Raw genomic sequence first — 23,132 nt, 5'->3', positions numbered from 1 at the left:
AGAGGTAATGCAGATTTGAATTAGAAAGATTGGGAGTAAGAGTGGGAATTTGAGAGGCAATATGACAAGTGGTTAATAAGAACACTGACTTTAGAATCAGACATTTCTTTATCTGAATCTCAGATCAGATATTTACTGACTGAGTTATCTTAGGAAGATTTTTAATATCCCTGAACCTCATTTCTCATCCATAAAATAGACATAATAATACTTAGCTTAGAGAGTGGTTATATGGATTAAATGAGATAATGTAAGTTAGTGCTTAGCATAATAGTTGGACTATAGTAAAGCACAATAAATTATTAGATCAATGCCAAAAATATTTGAAAAAAGATTCGGCATGACTTGGTGATTGAATGTAGAGAGAGTCCAGATAACTCTTAGTGTTTTCAAGCTTGTGTTTGTTACTGATAGTCCAAAGAAGGCTGATTTGAAATAGAAAAATCAGTTTGACTTTAGTTAGATGTGTCGAATTTGAGGTAATGGTAAAGTGTCTAATAGGCAATAGAGATTTGATTCTGGAAGTTCTGGAAGAATGTAAGATTTGGAAATCAGTGGCATAATGGGAAGGGCCAAATACTTCTCAAGTTGAAAAGACTTCACATCTGAGCCTTGCTGTAAATCTACATTATTTTTCATTATTTGTAAAATTTTTAAATTTGAGTATATTTGACTATAAGTCTACATTTAAAAGTGTGCCAGGTATTGGTTTATTAAACCATGAAGAATGATCTAACTAGGAAGATTAAAGCCAAAGGGAAAAGAGGGTTTTAATAGGAGAAAATAGCCAAATAAAAAAGTTTAAATAATGTAAGTTCAAAATTAAACTATTTCAGACCAAGTATTACAAGACAGACAGACTTTAGGTAGTTAAGAAATGGTTAGGGAGAAAATAAAGTTAACATAATCTATTCTTTTTATTTTTTTTATTTTTTTGAGAGAGAGAGAGACAGAGTGCAAGTGGGGGAGGGGCAGAGAGAGAGGGAGACACAGAATCCGAAGCAGGCTCCAGGCTCTGAGCTGTCAGCACAGAGCCCGATGTGGGCCCATGAGCCAAGTGGTGAGATCATGACCTGAGCCAAAGTCCCACCCAGGCGCCCCAACATAATCTATTCTTTTAAGAATTTTTGTGTTGAAAAAAACAGGAGAAAGAGGGTATTGTCTCAGGTCCTTGGGTTGACATGCCAGTGATGCCAGAAATGCCTCTGCTTTCTGTATACCTGAAATTCCATCACCCTTACCCAGTTGCAGAGACTTCAAAGACTTCTGTCTCTGTGGAGCTGAGCAACACTGTTCATTGCTGCTGCAGCTTACTCCTTTTAACAGATTAATGGAGATATAATTGATGTACCATGTTTCACCAGTTGAAGTATACAGTTTAGTTGTTTTTAGCATATTCACAGAGTTGAGCAACTATCACCACAATCTAATTTTAAAACATTTGCATCATCCCACAAAGAAATCCCATACCTGTTAACAATCACTCCCTATTTTCCCCGTTCCCCAAGTCCCTCTCAGCCACTAGCCTACTTTTTGTCTCCGTAGATTTGCCTAATCTGGACATTTCATATAAATGCAGTCAAATCATATGTGACCTTCCATATTTGGCTTCTTCCACTTAGAGTAATGTTTTCAAGGTTCATCTATGTTGTAACATGTTTCAGTACTTCATTCCTTTTTTTGTTGAATAATATTCCATTTTATGAACATATCACATTTTACTTATCCATTCATCTATTGAAAGACACTTGGTTGTTCCCACTTTTTGGCTATCATGAATAATGCTGTGAATATTTGTATACAAGCTTTTGTGTGAATTTTTGTTTTCATTTCTTTTGGGAATATCTCTAGGAGTAGAATTTCTGGGTCATATGGTAACTCTATATTTCACATTTTAAGGAACTTCCAGACTGTTTTCCAAAGTGATTGCACCATTTTACAATCCTCCCAGCCATGTATAAGGGTTCTGATTTCTCCACATTATCATCAATACTTGTTATTGTCTGTCTTTTAGATTTTAGCCATCTAGAAGGGTGAAGTAGTATTTCATTTTAGTTTTGATTTGCACTTCCCTAATAACAAATGACATTGGAATTTTTTCATGTGCTTATTGATGATTTTTATGTCTTATTTGGAGAAATATCTATTCAAATCCTTTGTCCATTTTTTAATTGAGTTATAGATCTTTTTATTATTGAGTTGTTAAGAGTTCTTTATATATTCTGGATAGAAATCTCTTATCAGAAATATGATTTGCAAAAGTGCCTGGGTGTTTCAGTTGGGTAAGCATCTGACTCTTGGTTTCAGCTCAGGTCATGATCTCACAGTTTATGAGTTCAAGCCCCTCATTGGGGCTTGTGCGCTGCCGGCACAAAGCCTGCTTGGGATTCTCTCTCTCCCTCTCTCTGCCCCAACCTTGCTCGTGTTCTCTCTCTCGCTCTCTCTCTCCCTTCCTCTCAAAATAAATAAATAAAACTTTAAAAAAGAGAAAGAAATATGATTTGCAAATATTTGCTCCCATTCTGTGGGTTGTCTTTTCACTATCTTGATTGTATCCTTTGAAGCACAAAAGCTTTAAATTCTTATGAAGTCCACTTTATGTTTTCTTTTGTCACTTTTACTTTTGGCATTGTGTCTAAGAATATATTGCCTGACTCAAGGTTATGAAGAATCATTCCTTTTTTTTTTTTAAAGCTTTCTTTTAACAGATCTTTTTTACCCCCACATGAACAGGGGTCTTCTCTTCTAAGCCATTTGAGTCAGATCTGTCTATTGCTCACTCTCATTTACACTCAAGGCTCATCTTTTTTTATACTACTCGTGTTCAACAAGACTTGGACTCACCATTTTCTATCTGCCCAAGCACTGTGCTAGGTTTTGTGGGAAACACAAAATAAAAATTCTGTCTTATACGCTGGATATTGGGCAAAGATGAATTTAACTTGGACTTTGCAGTTAAAAGAGACATTAAAGTGGATATGAAAAAAAGAACAATAAACACATCAAAAGACAAATGATTTACTTAATCAAAACTGTTTGTGAACTAATGCTACTTTTTCATGAATTTTGCAGCAGTATGCAATGAAATGAGAAAAGTAATGATATGCTTATTTTTATGAAATGATGATAGTTGATGCAAAGTTTTTTTTTAAGTTTATTTATTTATTTTGAGAAAGAGAGAGCATGGCAGGGGCAAAGAGAGGGAGAGAAAGAGAATCCCAAGCAGGCTCTGCACTGTCAGTGCAAAGCACAAACCACGAGATCATGACCTGAGCTGAAATCAAGAGCCGGTCACTTACCCAACTGAGCTACCCAGGCACCCCTATTTTGTTTTTTAATGATGCTACTTGGCAATGTAAGAAATTGGCAATCCCATATTGATTTACTGAGTTTTGTGGGGTTCTTTTCCTGTCTGTAAAACCCACAGCCTGTAGCCATAGGTTCAGAAGACAGATCATTTCTGGCTCTGGGCTGATCAGTGAAGACTTGGCGGATGAGTTGATCTGAGCCTTGTAGATTCTGAATAATTCTGAGTAGAGATCCAAGTGTAACAGGTAGGAGAATCTGAACAAAGGTAGCAGAGTGGAAATGAGATTATGGGAATACTACTTGGCAATGAGAAAGAATGAAATCCTGCCATTTGCAGCAACATGGATGGAACTGGAGGGTATTATGCTAAGTGAAATAAGTCAGTCAGAGAAAGACAGATATCATATGTTTTCACTCATATGTGGACTTGAGAAACTTAAGACCATGGGGGAAGGGAAGAGGAAAAAATAGTTACAGAGAGGGAGGGAGGCAAACCATAAGAGACTCTTATATACAGAGAACAAACTGAGGGTTGATGGGAGAGGGGGGAGAGGAGAGGGGAAAATGGGTGGTAGACATTGAGGAAGGCACGTGTTGGGATGAGCACTGGGTGTTGTATGTAAGCGATGAATCATGAGAATCTACCCCCAAAACCAAGAGCGCACTGTAAACACTTTTTGTTAGCCAATTTGACAATAAATTATATTTAAAAATAAAAAAAATAGGGGCGCCTGGGTGGCTCAGTTGGGTAAGCATCTGACTTTGGCTCAGGTCATGATCTCACAGTTTCTGGGTTCAAGCCTCACATTGGTCTCTGTGCTGACAGCTCAGAGCCTGGAGCCTGCTTTGGATTCTGTGTCTCCCCCTCCCTCTGCCTCTCCCCCTCTCATGCTCTGTCTCTCTCTCTTGAAAATAAACATTTAAATAAATTAATTAATTAATTAATTTTAAAAAAGGAAATGAGATAGTGAAACAGGTTTGAAGGACTACATGATGAAGTATGGGAAGTAGGGTGTATAGAGAGGGAGTAGATAGATAGCAAAGATGGAGGACCTTGAAAGCCAAAATGAGTTTGAACTTAATTCTCTGGATAATGGGAAACCATTAAAAGAGGTAGAAGGAGCGACATATGGAAGAAAGATGGTACTTTAAGGAGATGAATCTTAGGGGCGCCTGGGTGGCGCAGTCGGTTAAGCGTCCGACTTCAGCCAGGTCACGATCTCGCGGTCCATGAGTTCGAGCCCCGCGTCCGGCTCTGGGCTGACGGCTCGGAGCCTGGAGCCTGTTTCCGCTTCTGTGTCTCCCTCTCTCTCTGCCCCTCCCCCGTTCATGCTCTGTCTCTCTCTGTCCCAAAAATAAATAAAAAACGTTGAAAAAAAATTTTTTTTTTAAAAAAAGGAGATGAATCTGATAGTACTGGAAGATAAATTGCAGGTGAGAATACTAATTAGGAGCCAGTTGGGGTTTATAATGTGACAATATTTGTATTTTGTTTCTAACCGGAAAATAATTTGATCTTTCATCAAAAACACTATAGATCTTTGGCAGTAGTGGGTAGAAGATAGGTGATGGTGTGGTGAAGTAAGCCAAGCACTTAAAATGTGAAAGCTGCCACCTTCCATAGGCAACTACAAACATTTCCTAAGTAGTGGCTCTCCAGTACAATGCATGGCTTAGCCTCACAGAAATCTCAGGGACTAAGACCATGGCCCTCGAGCTCTTATAGTAAGAAGCTAGAACTCTCTGCTTGGTCATGGGGATTGGCTTTGCCCTACACTAAAGCTCCTTATCCAACCCACTTTGAGGTCTGTTTCAGGGAAGAGGGAAGTACAGCCATACCTCAGGGATATTGTGGGTTCTGTTCCAGATCACTGCAATAAAGTGAATATTGCAATAAAGCAAGTCAAATGACTATTTTGGTTTCCCAGTGCATATAAGAGTTACAATTATACTATACTATAGTCTGTGAAGTGTGCCATAGCATTATGTCTTAAAAAATGTGTATGCCTTAATTTAAAAATACTTTATTGCTAAAAAATGCTAACCATCATCTTAGCTTTCAGTGAGTTGTAATCTTTTTGCTGGTGAAAGGTCCTGCCTCAGTGTTGATGGCTCCTGACTGATCAGGGTGTGGGTGCTGAAGGTTGGGGTGACTGTGGCAAGTTCTTAAAATAAGACCATGAAGTTTGCCACATTTATTGACTCTTTCTTTCACAAACAATTTCTCTAGCATTCAATGCCATTTCATACCATTTCACCCACAGTAGAACTTCTTTTGAAATTAGAGTCAATTCTCTCAAACCCCACACTGCTTTATCAACTAAGTTTATGTAATTTCTAAATCCTTCGCTGTCATTTCAAGTCTTCACAGCATCTCCACCAGGAGTAGATTCCATCTCAAGAAACCACTTTCTTTGCTCATCCATAAGGAGCAACTCCTCATCCATTAAAATCTTATCATGACAGTAATAGCAATTCAGTCACATCTTCAGGCTCCACTTCTAATTCTAGTTCCCTTGCTATTTCCACCACATCTGCACTCACTTCCTCCACTGTAGTCTTGAACCCCTCAAAGTCATCCATTAGGGTTGAAATCAGCTTCTTCCAAACTCCTGTTAATGTTGATATTTTGACTCTTCCCATAAATCGTGAGTGTTCTTAATGGCATCAGACGTGGTGAATCCTTTCCAGAAGATTTTCAATTAACTTTGCCCAGATCCATCAAAGGAATCACTATATATGGCACTAGAGCCTGATGAAAGGTATTTCTTAAACAGTAAGACTTGAAAGTTGAAATGACTTCTCGACCCCTGGGCTGCAGAGTGGATGTTTTGTTAGCAGGCTTGAAAATAACATTAATGTCATTGTACCTCTCTATCAGAACTCTTTGGTGACCAGGTGCCTTGTCAACGAGCAGTGGTATTTTGTTTTTTTTGTTTGTTTGTTTTTTTAACATTTATTTATTTTTGAGGTAGAGAGAGACAGAGCATGAACGGGGGAGGGTCAGAGAGAGGGAGACACAGAATCTGAAACGGGCTCCAGGCTCTGAGCAGTCAGCACAGAGCCCGATGCGGGGCTCGAACTCACATACCGCGAGATCGTGACCTGAGCCGAAGTCGGGCGCTTAACCGACTGAGCCACCCAGGCGCCCCAGCAGTGGTATTTTGAAAGGAATCTTTTTTTTTCTGAGCAGTAGGCCTCAACAGTGGGCTTAAAATACTCAGCAAACCATGTTGTAAACAGATGTGCCGTCATCCAGGCTTTGTTCCATTTACAGAGCACAGAGTAGATTTAGCATAATTCTTAAATGCCCTAGGATTTTTGGAATGGTATGTGAATGAACACTGACTGGTTCCAACTTAAAGTCACCAGCTGCCTTAGCCCCTAATGAGAGTCAACCTATCGTTTGAAGTTTGAAGCCAGGAACTGACTTCTCCTCTCTAGCTATGAAAGTCCTAGAAGACGTCTTCTTCCAATATATGGCTGTTTTGTCTACATTGAAAATCTGTTGTCTCATGTAGCCACCTCCGTTAATGATCTCAGCCGGCTCTTCTGGATAACTTGCTGCAGCCTCTACATCAGCACTTGCTGCTTCACCTTGCAACTTTATGTCACGGAGATGGCCTCTTTCCTTGAACCTCATGAAGCAACCTCTGCTAGCTTCCAACTTTTCTACTGTAGTTTCCTCACCTCTCTCAGCCTTCACAGAATTAAAGAGAGTTAGGACCTTTCTGTGGATTAGGCTTTGGCTTAAGGAAATGTGGCTGGCTTGATCTTCTATCCAGACCACTGAAGCTTTCTCCATATCAATAGTAAGGCTGTTTTGCTTTCTTATGATTCATGTGTTTAGCAGAGTAGCACTTTTAACTTCCTTCAAGAACTTTCTTTTGCATTTACAACTTGGATAAGTGACACAGAGGCCCAGCTTTTGGCCTATCTCAGCTTTAAACACGCCTTCCTTGGATGAGCACTGGGTGTTATATGGAAACCAATTTGACAATAAATTTCATATTTAAAAAAAATAAAAATAAAAATAAATAAACATGCCTTCCTCACTAAGCTTAATCATTTCTACCTTTTAATTTATTTATTTTTTTTTTTCAACGTTTTTTTTATTTTTATTTTTGGGACAGAGAGAGACAGAGCATGAACGGGGGAGGGGCAGAGGGAGAGGGAGACACAGAATCGGAAACAGGCTCCAGGCTCCGAGCCATCAGCCCAGAGCCTGACGCGGGGCTCGAACTCACGGACCGCGAGATCGTGACCTGGCTGAAGTCGGACGCTTAACCGACTGCGCCACCCAGGCGCCCCTCTACCTTTTAATTTAAAGCGAGAGATGTGCAACTCTTCCTTTCATTTGAACACTTTGAGGCCACTGTAGGGTTATTGGTTGGCCTAATTTCAATATTATTATGTCTCAAGATATAAGGAAGCCCAAAGGGGAAGGAGAGAGGGAGGGGAGCAGCCAGACAGTGGAGCGGTCAAAACACACACAACATTTATTAACTTGACTATCTTTTATGGGCATGGTTCATGGTGCCCCAAAACAATTAACAATAGTTATATCAAGGATCACTATTCATGGGGTGCCTGGGTGGCTCAGTTGGTTAAGTTTCCGACTCTTGATTTCAGCTTATGTCATGATCTCACTGTTCATGAGATCAAGCCCCATGTTGGGTTCTGAGCTGACAGCACAGAGCCTATGTGGTATTCTTACTCTGCCTTTCTCTCTGCTCCTCCCCTACTTGTTCACATGCACGTGCACATGCTCTCTCTCTCTCTCAAAATAATAAACTTAAAAAAAATTTTTTTAAGGATCACTGATCGCAAGTCACCATAACAAATTTAATAATAATGAAAAAGTTTGAAATATTGTGAGAATTACTAAAATATGACACAGAGACACAAAATAAATAAATCCTGTTTGAAAAATGGCACTGATAGACTTGCTCCACACAGTGTTGCCAAAAAACAAACAAAAACAACAACAACAATGCAGTATCTGAAAACATAATAAAGTGACGCTCCATACAAGGAGGTATGCATGTACAGTGACACCAACACCATTTCTGCTACTTTCAGTCTCCTTGTGAAAACCACTAATGGTCACTTTTATGAAGCAGCCTCCTTCTCTCCTTCCCTTCCTCATTGTTTCCTGCTTTATGAGATCAAGGTGCCCTGGCCCCTCAAACAGATTGAGGTTGGAGGTGGGTTTTTGGAACTTTACCTACTTCTCTGTTCTCTCTGCAACTCTGTTCATTTTAGCGTATCATCTGTAGACTCATGGGTCACATAAGAAATAGAAGAAGCAATAAGGGGAAAGAAACTATATCTCTTGTGGATCCTGAGTGGTAGTTGCTGTGGTCCTGGCCACTGGACCCAAGTCTTCTTTCTAGGGACCTGAAATTCAGGGGCTTGGCTGAGGGATCCAGATACTAGTCAACACTGAGAGGAGACCTAGATAGGTCCCCAGCTTGTGACTGTCTTTGCCATCAAGGGTGGCAGCAGGGGGCAGTGACCTGAAGTAGACAGACAGTGCTGCTGCTTACTGTACAACTGGCTCTGGCTGTAGCTTCTCCACTGTTTACTGATTCCCACAGAACTGGCCCAGAACCTGAGGAAAGTGGAGCTGGGAAGGGGTGAAGGGCTCTGTAGACCTACAGGCAGAACTGAGATTTTTCTCTGGCAGAGGGAAGACCTCTCCCTTTCCTTAGCCTTCCTTTCCCTAGGAAAATAAGCTTCCTGGCCCCTCAGCCTGGTCAAATGGATTCTGCCTCACCACTGGCTCAGTTGGACGCCACCCGGCAGGCACTTGACCAAAACCTGATGCAGGTGAAGGGAGAAGGTTTTGTTCCGGCCACACTAACAGAACCTCTGAAGATGTAAGGAACTGAATCAGACTCTGTGTTAGGAAGGGACCTGTGCCCAACTTGGTCCTAAGGCTCACTACCACCCTGTGTATAGAAGCCTGCCTATGGCCCAGTCTCTCTTTTTTCTGAGACAGACCGCATTTCTCTGAAGAGGCACACCCTAGAAAGCCTAGTGCTGAATCTAGCTGGGATACACAAAGACTCTACCTGCTGACAGAATGATGCCTGGTCCCTGAAACCTCCCTTCAAGGTTTCAGAAACCCCCTCCCAGGATGGCTGCTCTGCCCTGCGGCTAGTCTGGAATCCTAGTGAAAGGAAAAAGCTGGAAAACAAGGAGTCATTCAGAGTGGGTGAAGAGAGGAGGGAGAGGTTTCTGGCTAAGATCTAAAAGGAGGGGCCTAAAGGAAGGAAGGAAGCTCTAAGGCTCTGCCCAGACTTTTTCCCTGAGACTCCTAAGAGCAAGAGAGAAGCTAGACCCAGCTCTCGGGTCTAATTTTCTTTGCTGCCTTGAGAGTTCTCAGTCTTCCAGCCCTAGCTGCCCTCTGTGGCTTTCTCTCCCCTCCCCCTTCCCTAGGCTAAAGGGCCCACAGGGACTGACAGGGAGGAAGCCTGAGTGGCTGTACTGTGGGCATGCCTGCTCCTTTCCCTTCCCCCTTCCCTTAGCAGCAACGTCACCGCAGCACCAGTAGCAGCGGCAGCAGCAAGGATACTGGGGCTGGGATTGCGCAGCCTCCCTGCATTAGCAACGATGCCATTGTATTAGCAGAAATCAGATCTTAGGAAATCGGTTCAGTTCCCCCTGTGTGGTCCCGTGGAACAATGCCTCAGCTGGAACTGTCGAGGTAGAGCTTGGTTGCAGTGCAAAAGGAACAGAAGCCTCCGGGTACAGCTCAAGGCTCCTTACAGAGGTATGGCTTAGCAGAGCTGGGGGAGGGGCAGGGCAGAGACGCTAGGATAACCGATCAGCACATTTGGACCCCGGCTTCTGAGGGTTGGCTTTGTCCTTCCGAAAGAAAGAGAGAGAGCAAAGAGAGAGAGAGTGTGCAAGCATGAGAGCAAACATTAGATGAGCTCGTCCATGCATACATTTGGGCTGTGGTGCAGAGGCTTGGGCTAATGCTATTTTGTCAAGCAACAGAAGATCCCCTCTTTTCTTGGCGTTTCTAATGAGGCTGCTATAGTATGGGTCATGGTGAAGGGGGGTCAGATCTAGGAACAAAGACTTAATGGGAGGAGACACCCCTAAAGCTATTGTAAGTTTATGATGGAGAATATGCAGGGATCCAAGCAGTTCTCAAGAGGAAGGGCTGGGAAGCATCCAACCCGTTCTTTTCCTCCATACATAAATGTACATGCCCATAGACACGCATACCATATCTTCTGTTGCCATGGAGCCACCAGGCTGCAGGTAAGGATGGAATAAGAAAGAATGTTGACCAAGAGGCTCTATAGTATATTGGGGGAGGGGGAATGTGAGGAGGCAGTCACTGTAATGCCTACAGCACCTGACCTGTTATAATCAGTCTCCTTATACAGACGTAGATTCCTATCGGGAAGAGACCTAAGCATAAGCTGGTCCTCCCAAATCCACCCTCTTTGTCTCTTCCCTTCAGTCATGCCCAAGAGAAGACTCAGACAGGAAAACAGTTATCAGTGCTATTGACGCTCCTCATCGGGCCACAGATCAAGGTCAGGTTGTTAGAGAAGAGCAACTGAATACTGCTGTCTTCCCAGTCTTCCTTCAGGAGGCCAAGAAAAGAGGAAAAGAGTTTTATGACTGGCAGAAAGATGCTGATGACCAAAGACAGGGGGAACCTTTCTTCTGGAGTTTAGAACATTCTCCTGCCCAGAGTTGACCTATTGCTGAGCAGATAGAAAGAGTTCCTTAAATTCCCATTTCCACTGACCACCTTGGTGAATGATTCAAATACATATGCTAAAAGGAGTCAGTAGTTCCACATTGTGCAAATATGTGGTTGGCAAATACACTGGGAAGTTGCGGGAGGGAGGGTGTTAGTTCCCAGGAAGCATCTAGGAATGTGAACTACAGAACAGGGAAAAGGGGCCTTGGGGACTATAAATGGGGCAGGAAGGTGAGGGCTGGGAACTGAGACAGGAGTGGATTGAAGAGTGTTTAATAACACTCATATTACTGAGGTGGTAATATAAAAGGGACTGTCGGTTCAGAGAATAGAGAAGTGGGTAAATCCAAATTATGTAAGTGGAGGTTCAAGTGTGGGCCTATACAGGAAAGGTAGGAAGCAGCTGCTGTAGTAGCAGAATAAATGCCGGTACTTTCGGAAAAGGGTGTGGCCCCTGAACATTTTCTTTGGGAGGCTGTTGTAGTAGGAAGAATTAGGAGTTAGGCAGACCTGGGTTTGTGTTGTTCCATCTCAGCTGTGTAATTGTGGGCAAACGATTTACTCTTGCTAAGCTTCAGTTTTCTCATCTGTGAAGTGGGAATGATTGTGCCTACTTTAAAAGATCATAGTGGAATTAGAGATGACATATGTAAATCACCTGGCATGTAAGAGCTCAGTGAATGATCACTAATAAATAGTATTATTATGTTAGGCCAAGAGACATCCATTTGGGATGGGGGCCAGGAAAAGGGCTCTCATGGAAAGCTTTCCCTGATTCTGGAGAGCTAGACTTCATAACTTTATGCTGGCTGAACCCAACCACTATCTTCCTACTAGGCATAGCTATTGGGCCCGTCTTCTGAGAGCTTTCTTTCACTCTCTTCCTATTCTGGATTCTCTATTCCTTCCCCATCATCATCTCCCATGTCTCTCCATTTAATCAGGGTGCAGAGGGGATCTGCAATGAGCTCTTCTACCCTATTGTTTTCTCTTCAAATTTATTAGAGCTCATGGCCCACAGTATTAAACTTGTATTGTTATAGAACAAGTCATTCCCAAGATAGAAGTCTAAGAGGTGTGTGTTGTGTTGTGTTTGAAATAAAGTCACATGTATAGTATACTCTCATTACATTCTTAACTCACAAAAGTTAAGTTATCCTGAGTCCTGTCTAATTGTCATTTATTCACTGAATGATCTTGGACAAGTCCTTTTGTTTTTGATTGTCAATTTCCTTGTTTTTTTAAAATGGAAGTGGCTCTGCCCACTTTGGTGAGTTGTTGTGAGGATCAGTGAGGTGACATGTAAAAAAAAATGTGCTTTACAAAAATGTGCAAGTTCAGGAGAGGGGGCATGAATACAAAATCTCATGGGATGCCTGCAGTACGTCACCTCGGTTGACTGAGCTAGAGTTGTCTGTGAAAGAAATATTGGCAGGCATCCCCCTTGGTTGTGTGGAAATCAGAAAGGAATAAGACCTTTTCTAAGATACAAAAATATAAAATGAATCAAACAGTGATAGAGCTTTACAGTTAAAATAGGATTCAACAAAACCTAAATGTAAAAGCTAAAACTATACAGCTTTCAGGGGGGAAAAAAAAGGAAAAATTTCTTTATGATCTTGTGATAGGCAAAGATTTTTTAAATGGGGCAGAAGGCTCTAACCATAAAAGATAAATGGGATTTTATAAAATTAAAAACTTCCATTAATTAAAAAGCACCATGAAGGTGCACCTGGGTAGCTCAGTCAGTCAAGCATCCGACTGTAGATTTCAGCTCAGGTCATGATCTTATGGTTGTGAGTTTGAGCCCCAAGTCCGGCTCTGTGCTAACAGTGTGGAGCCTGCTTGGGATTCTCTCTCTATCTATCCCTCGCTCTCTCTCTCTCTGTGCCCCTCCCCTGCACATGCACTCTAAGTAAATAAATAAACTTAAAAAAAAAACAAAACGCTATTTAGAAAACAAATGGGCAGGGGCTCCTGGCTAGCTCAGTCGGTGAAGCGTCTCACAGTTCGTGAGTTCAAGCCCCGCATTGGACTCTATGCTGACAACACAGAGCCTGGAGCCCACTTAGAATTCTGTCTCTCTCTCTCTCTACCCCCTTCCCCACTCACACACTCTCTCTCTCTCTCTCAAAAATAAATAAACATTTAAAAAAATGTTTTTAAAGAAAACAAATGGGCAAGCCACAGGCTGAGAGAAAATATTCTCAAGACATGTGTCTGATAAAGGAAATTTAAAAGCCCCTACAACTCAATAATAAAAAGCTAAGTCAGTTTTTTAAATGGGTAAAATAGGGGCACTTGGGTGGCTCAACCCATTAAGTGGCAGACTTCAGCTCAGGTCATGATCTCATGGTTTGTCGGTTCAAGCCCCATGTCCAGCTCTGTGCTGACAGCTTGGAGCCTGGAGCCTGCTTCAGATTCTGTCTCCCTCTCTCTCTGCCCTTCCCGTTTGCACTCTCTCTCTCTCAAAAATAAATAAACATTAGGAAAAAAATTTTTTTAATTAAAAAAAAATAAATGGGTAAAATAGGAGTCCACAAATAACCGAGCACCTACCATGTTCCAAGCACTGTGTATAAGTTCCAGGGACACAGAGTTGACTGTATCACAGGTTTTGACCTCAAGAAGCTACGCTCTAGCCTGGGGGACAGATACATAAACATAACGGTATAATATAACTCTCTGCACCCTCCAGGTACAGATTCTTCATCATCTTCCATTATCCATTTATTCTCTATCTCTGGTTTAGAGGATCAGCCTTCTAGACTCTGTGTATCACTATGTTTTTCCATTTCAAAGCATGTATGACTCAATAATAGTTTTGTGGATCAGAATCACAAGTTTCTATGTTTGTATATTTGTGAATACCGCTTGAAAACGGTGGTTTGAAAGGGGGGTGGGGTTGGGTCGGGGCGCTTGGGTGGCTAAGTCGGTTAGGCGTCCAGTTCTTGATTTCGGCTCAGGTCATGATCTCACAGTTCCTGAGGTCAGCCTCTATGCTGGGCATGGAGCCTGCTTATGATTCTCTCTCTCCCTCTCCTGCCGCTCCCCTGCTCTCACACACTCACGAGCATGTGCATTCTCTCTCTCTCTCTCTCTCTCTCTCTCTCAAAAAAAAATTAAATTAAAAAAATATAGGGGGGCTGGATATTCATTGAAGATCAAGTGATGGCTGTAACCCATAGGTACTCCTAAAATTACTGCTATATGTACAAGATAGCTCCTTTAGTCCAGACCTCAGATGATAGCCTGGACCTTGGGGAAACCTAGTACTATCTATAAGGGGAAGACCCCCTCTCCAAGCCCTGAACCTGTGGTATCTATGTTGTTCAAAGGAAATAAAACCGTTTAAATTACATACATAATAGATACATATTACATACAAATTAGGAAATACAGTTAATACCAAAAGGGTAAACTTATAAATAATCTAAAATCGGGGCGCCTGGGTGGCGCAGTCGGTTAAGCGTCCGACTTCAGCCAGGTCACGATCTCGCGGTCCGTGAGTTCGAGCCCCGCTTCAGGCTCTGGGCTGATGGCTCGGAGCCTGGAGCCTGTTTCCGACTCTGTGTCTCCCTCTCTCTCTGCCCCTCCCCCGTTCATGCTCTGTCTCTCTCTGTCCCAAAAATAAATTAAAAATAATAATAATAATAATAATAATCTAAAATCACTCAACATAGATAAGAACTATTAACATCTTGTTGTATATGGTTTCAGATTTTCTTTCATGCATATTGCTATGGTCTGAATGTGTCCCCCCAAATTCATATATTGAACCCTAACCCACAAAGGTAATGACAGTAAGAGGTAGGCCTTGGGGTGATTACTTCATGAGGGCAAAGCCCTCATGAATGATATTACTGCTTTTACAAAACAGGCTCCAGAGGCATCTCTTGTCCCTTACACCATATGAGGACACAGCTAGAAAGTGCCAGCTATGAACCAGGAAGAGGGCAGAACACAGCCATTTTGACACCTTGTTCTTAGACTTCCCAGCCCCCAGAACTATGAGAAATAAATTTCTGCTGTTTATAAGCCACATAGTCTCAGATATTTTGTCATAGCAGCTTCAACAGACTAAGACACATATAGACATATATTTATTTTTAAAAATGGTGTCATACCGTACTTACTGTTTGTAGTTTGCAGTTTTCACCTAATATTTTGTGAATGTTTTCCCAAATCAGTGGTCACATTGACATATTTTAATGTTACTCTGCTCTTACTTTTTTATTAAAAAAAAATTTTTTTCCAGGGGTGCCTGGGTCACTCAGTCAGTTAAGCATTCAACTCTTGATCTCAACTCAGGTCATGATCTCATGGTTGGTGAATTTGAGCCCTGTGTTGGGCTCTGTGCTAACAGCATGGAGCCTGCTTAGGATTCTCTCTCTTCTTCTCTCTGTGCATCTCCCTCTCTCTCAAAAAAATAAAATAAATAAAATCATTTTTAAAATTCTTTAAAAACAAACAAACAAACAAATAAATAAATAAATAGATAGATAAATTTTTAAGTTTATCTTTGAGAGAGAGAGTGCGAGCATATGAAAAGGGAAGGGGCAGAGAGAGAGGAGAGAGAAAATCCCAAGCAGACTGCACACTGTCAGTGCAGAGCCCAACACAGCTTGATCTTACCAACTGAGAGAAACCTGAGCCAAAATCAAGCGACACTTGGGGTGCCTGAGTGGCTTAGTCAACTGGGTGTCCGACTTTGGTTTAGGCCATGATCTCTGGGCCTGTGAGTTAAAGCCCTGCATCTGGCTCTGTGCTGACAGCTCAGAGCCTGGAGCCTGCTTCCGATCCTGTGTCTCCCTCTATATATGCACCACCCCCCTCAAAAATAAATAAACATTAAAAAATTAAGAAAAAAAAAGTGTTGGACACTTAACTGACTGAGCAACCCAGGTACCCCTGCTCTTTTCTTTTTTGTTGATTGATTATTATTGGAATTTCAGGTTGTTTCCAACTTTCTGTTATCCTTGTGGCAAATATATTTGAACCCAAGTTTTCTTGGTGAAGGAAGAGATATGAAGGAGTAAAGAGAAAATTATCTCATGTACCTCATAGCTAAACTTCCTAAAAATCCTCTTTATTTCTCTCTATAAAATCCCATACTTTAAGGCAGCTCTCTTTCTCTTTTCTTGTTCTCAACTTGTTTCTGCAAATGCCCCATCCCCTCCACTGCTCAACACTGGTTCCCTTCCTCACCCCTCCTGACCTCATAACTCCTAACCTTTTGTGTGTATTTTTAAAAAAGGTTTTAAATAACAGCTTTGTTAAGGTATAATTCACATACCATAAAATTCTGTAGTTTTGATTTTACTCACAGACTTTCATAATTATCACCACTGTCTGATCTCAGAACATTTTCATTACCCCAGAAAGAACCTCCATACCTGTTAGCAGTCACTCCCCATTCCCCAGTCCCCCCCAGTCCCTGGAAACCACTAATCTATTTTCTGCTTCTGTGGGTGTGTCTGTTCTGGAAATTTCATGTAAATGGAATCCTATATCATACAAAAAAGCTTTTTATGACTGGCTTCTTTTACTTTTTGAAGTTCATTCATGTTGTAGCACGGATCACCACTTCATTCCTTTTATTGCTAAATAGTATTCCATTGTATGTATATATCACATTATTTTTTTAACATCGTTTTTTTGGTGCAGCTTTATCTATGTATTTATTTATTCATTTTAATGTTTATTTACTTATTTTGGAGAGAGAATAAGAGACTGAGCAGGGGAGGGGCAGACAGAGAGAGAGGGAGAGAGAGAATCCCAAACAGGCTCTGCACTGTCAGCGCAAAGCCTGATGCAAGGCTCAGTCTCATTAACCATGAGATCATGACTTGAGCCAAAATCAATGCTTGAGTTGAATGCTTAACCCACTAAGCCACCTAGGTGCCCCTATTTATTTATTTTTAAAGTAAGCACTACACTGGGGTGCCTGGCTGGCTCAGTCAGTGGAGCATGCAACACTTGATCTCAGAGTTATAGGTTCAAGCCCCACATTGGGTGAAGAGATTACTTAAAAATAGAATCTTAAAAGAAAAGCAAAAAGAAAAACCAAATTAAAAAAATAAATAAATAGGGATGCCTGGGTGGCTCAGTGGGTTGAGCATCTGGCTTTGGCTCAGGTCATGATCTCACAGTTCATGAGTTTGAGCCCTGCATTGGGGCTCACTGCTGCCAGTGCAGAGCCCACTTTGGATCCTCAGTCTCCCTCTCTCTGTGCCCCTCCCCTGCTTGTGCTCTCTCTCTCCAAAATAAATAAACATTAAAAATATATATATAAATTAATAGATAGATAGATAGATAGATAGATAGATAGAGTAAGCTCTATACCCAATTGGGGCTTGAACTCACAACCCTGAGATCAGGACTCACATGCTTTACCGAGTCAGCCAGGTGCCCCTCATATACACACTTTTGTGTGAACATGTGTTTTCATTTCTCTTGAGTATATACCTAGGAGTAGAATTGCTGGGACGTATGGTAACTCTAAGTTTAACATTTTAAGGCACTGTCAGACTATTTTTCCAAAGTAGCACCATTTTACAATGCCTCCAGCAAAGTTTGAGAGTTCCAATTTCTCCACATTTTCACACATTTATTATTGTCTGTCTTTTATCTTAGGAATCATGCTGGGGGTGAAGTGGTATCTCAATGTGGTTTTCATTTATCTAATGACTAATGATGTTGAGCATCTTTTCATGTGTTTATTGACCATTTGTGTGTTTTCTTTGGAGAAATGTCTAGGCAAGTCTTTGCCCAGTTTTTAATTGGGTTATATGTCTTTTTAATGTGGGGTTGTAAGAGTTCTTCATATATTTTGATCAGAAGTCTCTTTGTAAATATTTTCTCGCATTTTGTGGGTTGTCTTTTCTTGATGGTATCCTTCGACGCGTGAAGGTTTTTAATTTTTATGATGTCCATCCACCTTATCTATTTTCTCACTTTTCACTTGTGCTTTTGGTGTCATAGCGAAGAAACCGTCACCTAATCCAAGGTAAAAAATATTCATTCCCATGTTTTCTATAACTCAAACCTTGTAGCTCAGTTTAGTCTGTCTAGTTTCCGCCTTTCTCCGTATCTACTACCCCCATATCTACTACCCCCAGTCAACTCACAAAGGATTGGAAGTCCAACAAAGTCTTCCTCTCCGAAAGGAAAGGGGGAAAAAGAGGGTAAATACTTTTTAATTTTGATGTAATTTAATTTGTAAATAATGATATTTTAAAACTGTATCCCTCACAAATGTATTTATCAGCCACTTGAATCTTTTCACTTATTATTGCCTTTTCATGTCCTTGAGTATATGTGACTTGCCTAGATCTTTTCCGTACTCCACATGAAGGGCTGTGATCCTATAATCTAAATGAGTTAAAATTTTAAAAATTGATGGTATAAAGCATTCAACTAAATGATGGAGAACTTAGGTTGTGGGGTATTTATACTCATAGTGGGTGGAAGGAAAATGATAAGAATAAAAAGGGAAGGAAGAGAAATGAATGAAATTAGATATGAGGCATCTGAGCAAGTGAGGACTGTTAGGATTGAACTTGATAGCACAGGAGACTAGAATTTGAGGAAGCCATTCTGCCACAGTCCAGCCAACAGACCAGAGAAGCTCAGAGTGGGCTCTGTGTCCTTGGGGCCAGGAGACCTTGAACAAGAGAGAACTTTACCTTAGCCTATCAGAGGAAAAACTGGGAAGAGAAGACTTTCTAGGAGACCCCCACAGTGAAAGTTCTGAGCTAAAACTGGATAGAATTTGGTCACTTCAGAAGATCTGTACCCTGAGCTGGACAAGAATGTATTATGCCTGTCATGTTTGCTAGGTCTTATGTGATGTTGTGCCTGAGTGATACAAAAGAGATAGAAATAGACACCCGCCCTGCATTGAGAAGGAAGAGATTAGCATACTTTCAGTCACTTTGATGCCCAATTTGGTCTCTGTATTCAAGAAGCTGCAGGACAGGGGCACCTAGCTGGCTCAGTTTGTGGAGCATGTGGCTCTTGATCTTGGGGGTGTGAGCTCAGGCCCCACGTTGGGTATAGAGATTACTTTAAAACAAAATCTTTAAAAAGAAGAAGAAGAAGGGGCGCCTGGGTGGCGCAGTCGGTTAAGCGTCCGACTTCAGCCAGGTCACGATCTCGCGGTCCGTGAGTTCGAGCCCCGCGTCAGGCTCTGGGCTGATGGCTCGGAGCCTGGAGCCTGTTTCCGATTCTGTGTCTCCCTCTCTCTCTGCCCCTCCCCCGTTCATGCTCTGTCTCTCTCTGTCCCAAAAATAAATAAAAAATGTTGAAAAAAAAAAATTAAAAAAAGAAGAAGAAGAAGAAGCTCCAGAACAGTAGTAAGAAGAGCAAGGATCCTTAGCCCACAGCCATGAGAGAGGGATAAGCATTCTGGGGCTCAGAGGAAGAGAAAATGAGATGACATAGGGGGGCAAATGATAGAGAATATTTAAAAATAGTTTTCTTGCAAAATTATAGCTTACTGCTGTGAGTACATAATATAGTATTCATGATTTTCCCCTTATCTGAAAGCTTGCAAGCTGTAACTGTGACTAAGTCATCTCTGGATCCCCCTTAGTGCTGAGCACCCTTTCAGTCATCCTAGATGATTTTTCTTAGTTATGTCACTACTCATACTTTTCTGTACTCAGGACTAGTCATCATTTACTGCTAAGAACACATCCTTGAAAGAAAACAAGAAAGTGTTGTCCTTGAGAACCCCGAGATTTTCGTATGTGGCATTAAAAGGGGCTCTGCCTTTGGTCACAAGTGGATGCATGGCCAACTTAAAATGAAGGGGGTGCTCAAGAGCTGGGCCTGTGCAGTCCAGAGTATGGTGGGGTACCCCTGTCCTGTTGGGCTGTGTTATCAAGCTCCATCTTGACTCTGAATCTTTTCTCCTCTTGGGCTCTTCTCCACCTGAAAATGCTATGGGAAGGGCATGTCCCTGACTTCCAGGGAGGTGACATTAGGTTCCCTTTCTTTCCCTCTCTCTCCAGGTGCCAAGCTCTCCTGATGAAATGTGTTCTGCCCCACTGGGCTCCGGGGGCAGTGTCTGGTGCTGTTGATGCCCTTGTTCGAAATTTCCAGAATGGATAGTCCCCCAAAGCTGACTGGAGAGACCCTCATCGTCCACCACATCCCCCTGGTGCACTGTCAAGTCCCAGACAGACAGTGCTGTGGAGGGGCAGGTGGGGGTAGTGGGAGCACAAGATCCAATCCCTTCTGCCCACCTGAGCTGGGCATCACCCAGACTGATCAAGACCTAGGACAAGCTGACTCGCTGCTATACAACAGTCTGCACTCTGCTCCGGGGGGATCTGCGCGGTCTGCAGACAGCACGAAGAGTAGGGTGCGGGATGGAAGAGGCCCCGGGGCCCCTAAACGACACAATCCCTTCCTGCTACAGGAAGGTGTGGCTGAGCCAGGACTTGGTGACCTATATGATGACAGCACTGGTGATAGTGCCACCCAGCAGTCCTTCCACCTGCATGGGGCTGGTCAGCCCACCTTACATCTGTCCCCTTTCCAGCTGCCACCACCTGGGCCTAGAATGAGCAGGCCATGGGGGGCAACACGTAGTCGGGCTGGAGTAGTGGAAGGGCAGGAGCAGGAGCCAGTGGCCACCTTGGATACCCAGCAGTGCAGCACCAGCCACTGCTGCCGGCCAGAACTGGAAGCGGAGACCATGGAACTGGATGAGTGTGGGGGACCTGGTGGGAGTGGCAGTGGGGGTGGAGCCAGTGATACCTCTGGCTTTTCCTTTGATCACGAATGGAAACTCAGTTCAGATGAATCCCCAAGGAACCCAAGATGCTCAGGCTCAGGACCTCAGCACTGCCGCTGCAGTAGCACATCCAGTCAGTCTGAGGCGGCTGACCAGTCCATGGGCTATGTGAGTGACTCCTCCTGCAACAGCTCAGATGGTGTGCTGGTCACCTTCAGCACCCTCTACAACAAGATGCATGGCAACTCCCGTGCCAATCTCAACTCCGCCCCACAGTCTTGCAGCAACTCTTCCTTCTGCAGCCACTCAGACCCTGGCGCCTTCTACCTGGACCTGCAGCCCTCCCCAGCTGAGTCTAAGATGTCTTGTGAGTCCCACCACCCTGACAGTGGGGGAAGGGAGGGGAGCTATGGCTGTCCTCATGCCTCGTCTCCTGAGCTCGATGCCAACTGCAACTCCTACCGCCCACACTGTGAGCCCTGCCCAGCTGTGGCTGACCTCACAGCCTGCTTCCAGAGCCAGGCCCGTCTTGTTGTGGCCACACAGAATTACTATAAACTTGTCACCTGTGACCTGTCCTCCCAATCATCCCCAAGCCCAGCTGGCTCTTCCATCACCAGCTGCTCTGAGGAACACACCAAGATAAGCCCGGCACCAGGTCCTGGTCCAGACCCTGGCCCCAGCCAGCCCTCTGAGTATTACCTATTCCAGAGGCCAGAAGTCCAGCCAGAGGAGCAAGAAGCAGTGGGTTCCTCAGTGGAAGCAGCAGCTCCTGTGGGCCCCGCTGTGATCGAGGGGCAAGTGTACACTAACACTTCACCCCCCAACCTTAGCACTGGACGCCAGCGCTCTCGAAGCTGTGATCGCACCCTGGCACGCAGCCCTCCTGTCCGCCTGGGCTCACTGGAACGCATGTTGAGTTGCCCAGTGCGCCTGAGTGAGGGTTCTACAGCCCTCGCTGGGCCTGGTGCCCCACCTAGGCGGGTCACCTCCTTCGCCGAGCTCGCCAAAGGCCGGAAGAAAGCTGCAGGCTCTGGCTCTCCGCCACTTCGACTGAGCATTGGAGACTCCTCCCAGGAGTTCTCACCCATCCAAGAAGCCCAACAAGATAGGGTGGGCCCACTGGATGAGGGCGTTCGCTGTAGCCATAGCCTACCACCCATGCCTTCAGGGCCAGGCATGGACCTAGTTGGCCCAGAGCCCTGGTCCACCCAGGTCTGTCAGGGCCCCCAGTCCAATGAGATGCCACCTACTGGCCTCAGAGCTGCTGGGCAAGGCCCCCTGGCCCAGCTGATGGATCCAGGGCCTGCTCTCCCAGGGAGCCCAGCCAACAGCCATACACAGAAGGATGCAAGAGCTAGAGCTGACGGTAAGGAACCTAGCTGGAGAATATGAGGATATATGCATGGCTTCCTCAGTGATAGGGCCCTGGCAACCACCCCATCCATAACCACTAAAGGTTCCTCAGCCTAGATTAATCTTTCCAGTCCAGGTCATGTCCTGCAGTTGTCACCGGGGGAAGGAGGGATAGAGGATAAACAAATACACTGAGGAGATAAAGTCAGGATTTAGAAATTGATATATTGGGAAAGGAAGTAACAGAAGATTGTGATTGTAAGCCTGGATGACTGGAAAGATGAGGGTACGTGGATAGAGACCTCAAACACTAAAGTAGATTTATAGGAAAAGGGATAAGGCATGAGTTTAGTTTTGGACATTTAGGAATTTACAGTGCTTAAGGGATATGACCAATAGGCAGACCATACTGGGTGTCAGTGAAGTCCATTCTTTGATCAGTGGTTGTTGCCACTCATCAAAGAGTCTGAAACCAGTCGCTAGACCTTTAAAGCCTCCTGGGTCCTCTCTTTTCCTATTTATTTTATTACATTTAAATATTTTATAAAGGCTCTGTGTTAAATGCTGGTGATAGATATGAGGGACAGTCTCTGCCCTCAAAGAATACAGACTAAGGATGAAAACAGAAAAGGAAACATAATTAAAACACAGAGATGACAGTATATGGTACTGGTCTATGAGAGGGATATCCAGACTAACATGTCAGAAAAGGACTGCTAACATAATTTATATTTAAAACCAGTCTAGAAAGACGATTAGGAATAGGCTTTGTGGAGACTTGAAAGAACATTCTAGATTCATACAGTAGTCTGTATAAAACTACAAAGGTGCAAAATAACCTGATGCTTTCCAGAAACTGCAAATAATTTGGTATAACCGTGGTGGGGTGTGGATGGAACTTTTGAAGGATTTAATCAGGGAAGTGGCATTTTGTTTGTTTTTAACAGCTTAGTAGCATGTTTTCATTTGCGTTTTAGAAAGATCACTGGT

The 23,132-nt window shown here is 43.1% G+C and overlaps 1 protein-coding gene across 4 annotated transcripts in view; it reads left to right on the top strand.

Moving 5' to 3' along the window:
- The window catches only part of RUSC2 (RUN and SH3 domain containing 2), a 67,143-nt gene that overhangs the window by 33,769 nt on the left and 10,242 nt on the right, over positions 1–23,132 (top strand). For 2 of the 4 annotated variants that reach the window (XM_058695000.1, XM_058695001.1), the window contains exon 2: positions 20,059–22,155. In XM_058695000.1, the coding sequence (XP_058550983.1) occupies positions 20,127–22,155 (2,029 nt within the window). In that variant the 5' untranslated portion in view covers positions 20,059–20,126. Of the gene's footprint in view, positions 1–9,618; positions 10,088–20,058; positions 22,156–23,132 lie in introns of those variants that run through there. The other 2 variants (XM_058694999.1, XM_058695003.1) reach the window with 2 other exon arrangements.

This window comes from Neofelis nebulosa, chromosome 12, assembly GCF_028018385.1.
Source record: "Neofelis nebulosa isolate mNeoNeb1 chromosome 12, mNeoNeb1.pri, whole genome shotgun sequence".
Lineage (NCBI taxonomy): Eukaryota > Metazoa > Chordata > Mammalia > Carnivora > Felidae > Neofelis > Neofelis nebulosa.
This window is presented reverse-complemented; position numbering and strand designations above follow the sequence as displayed.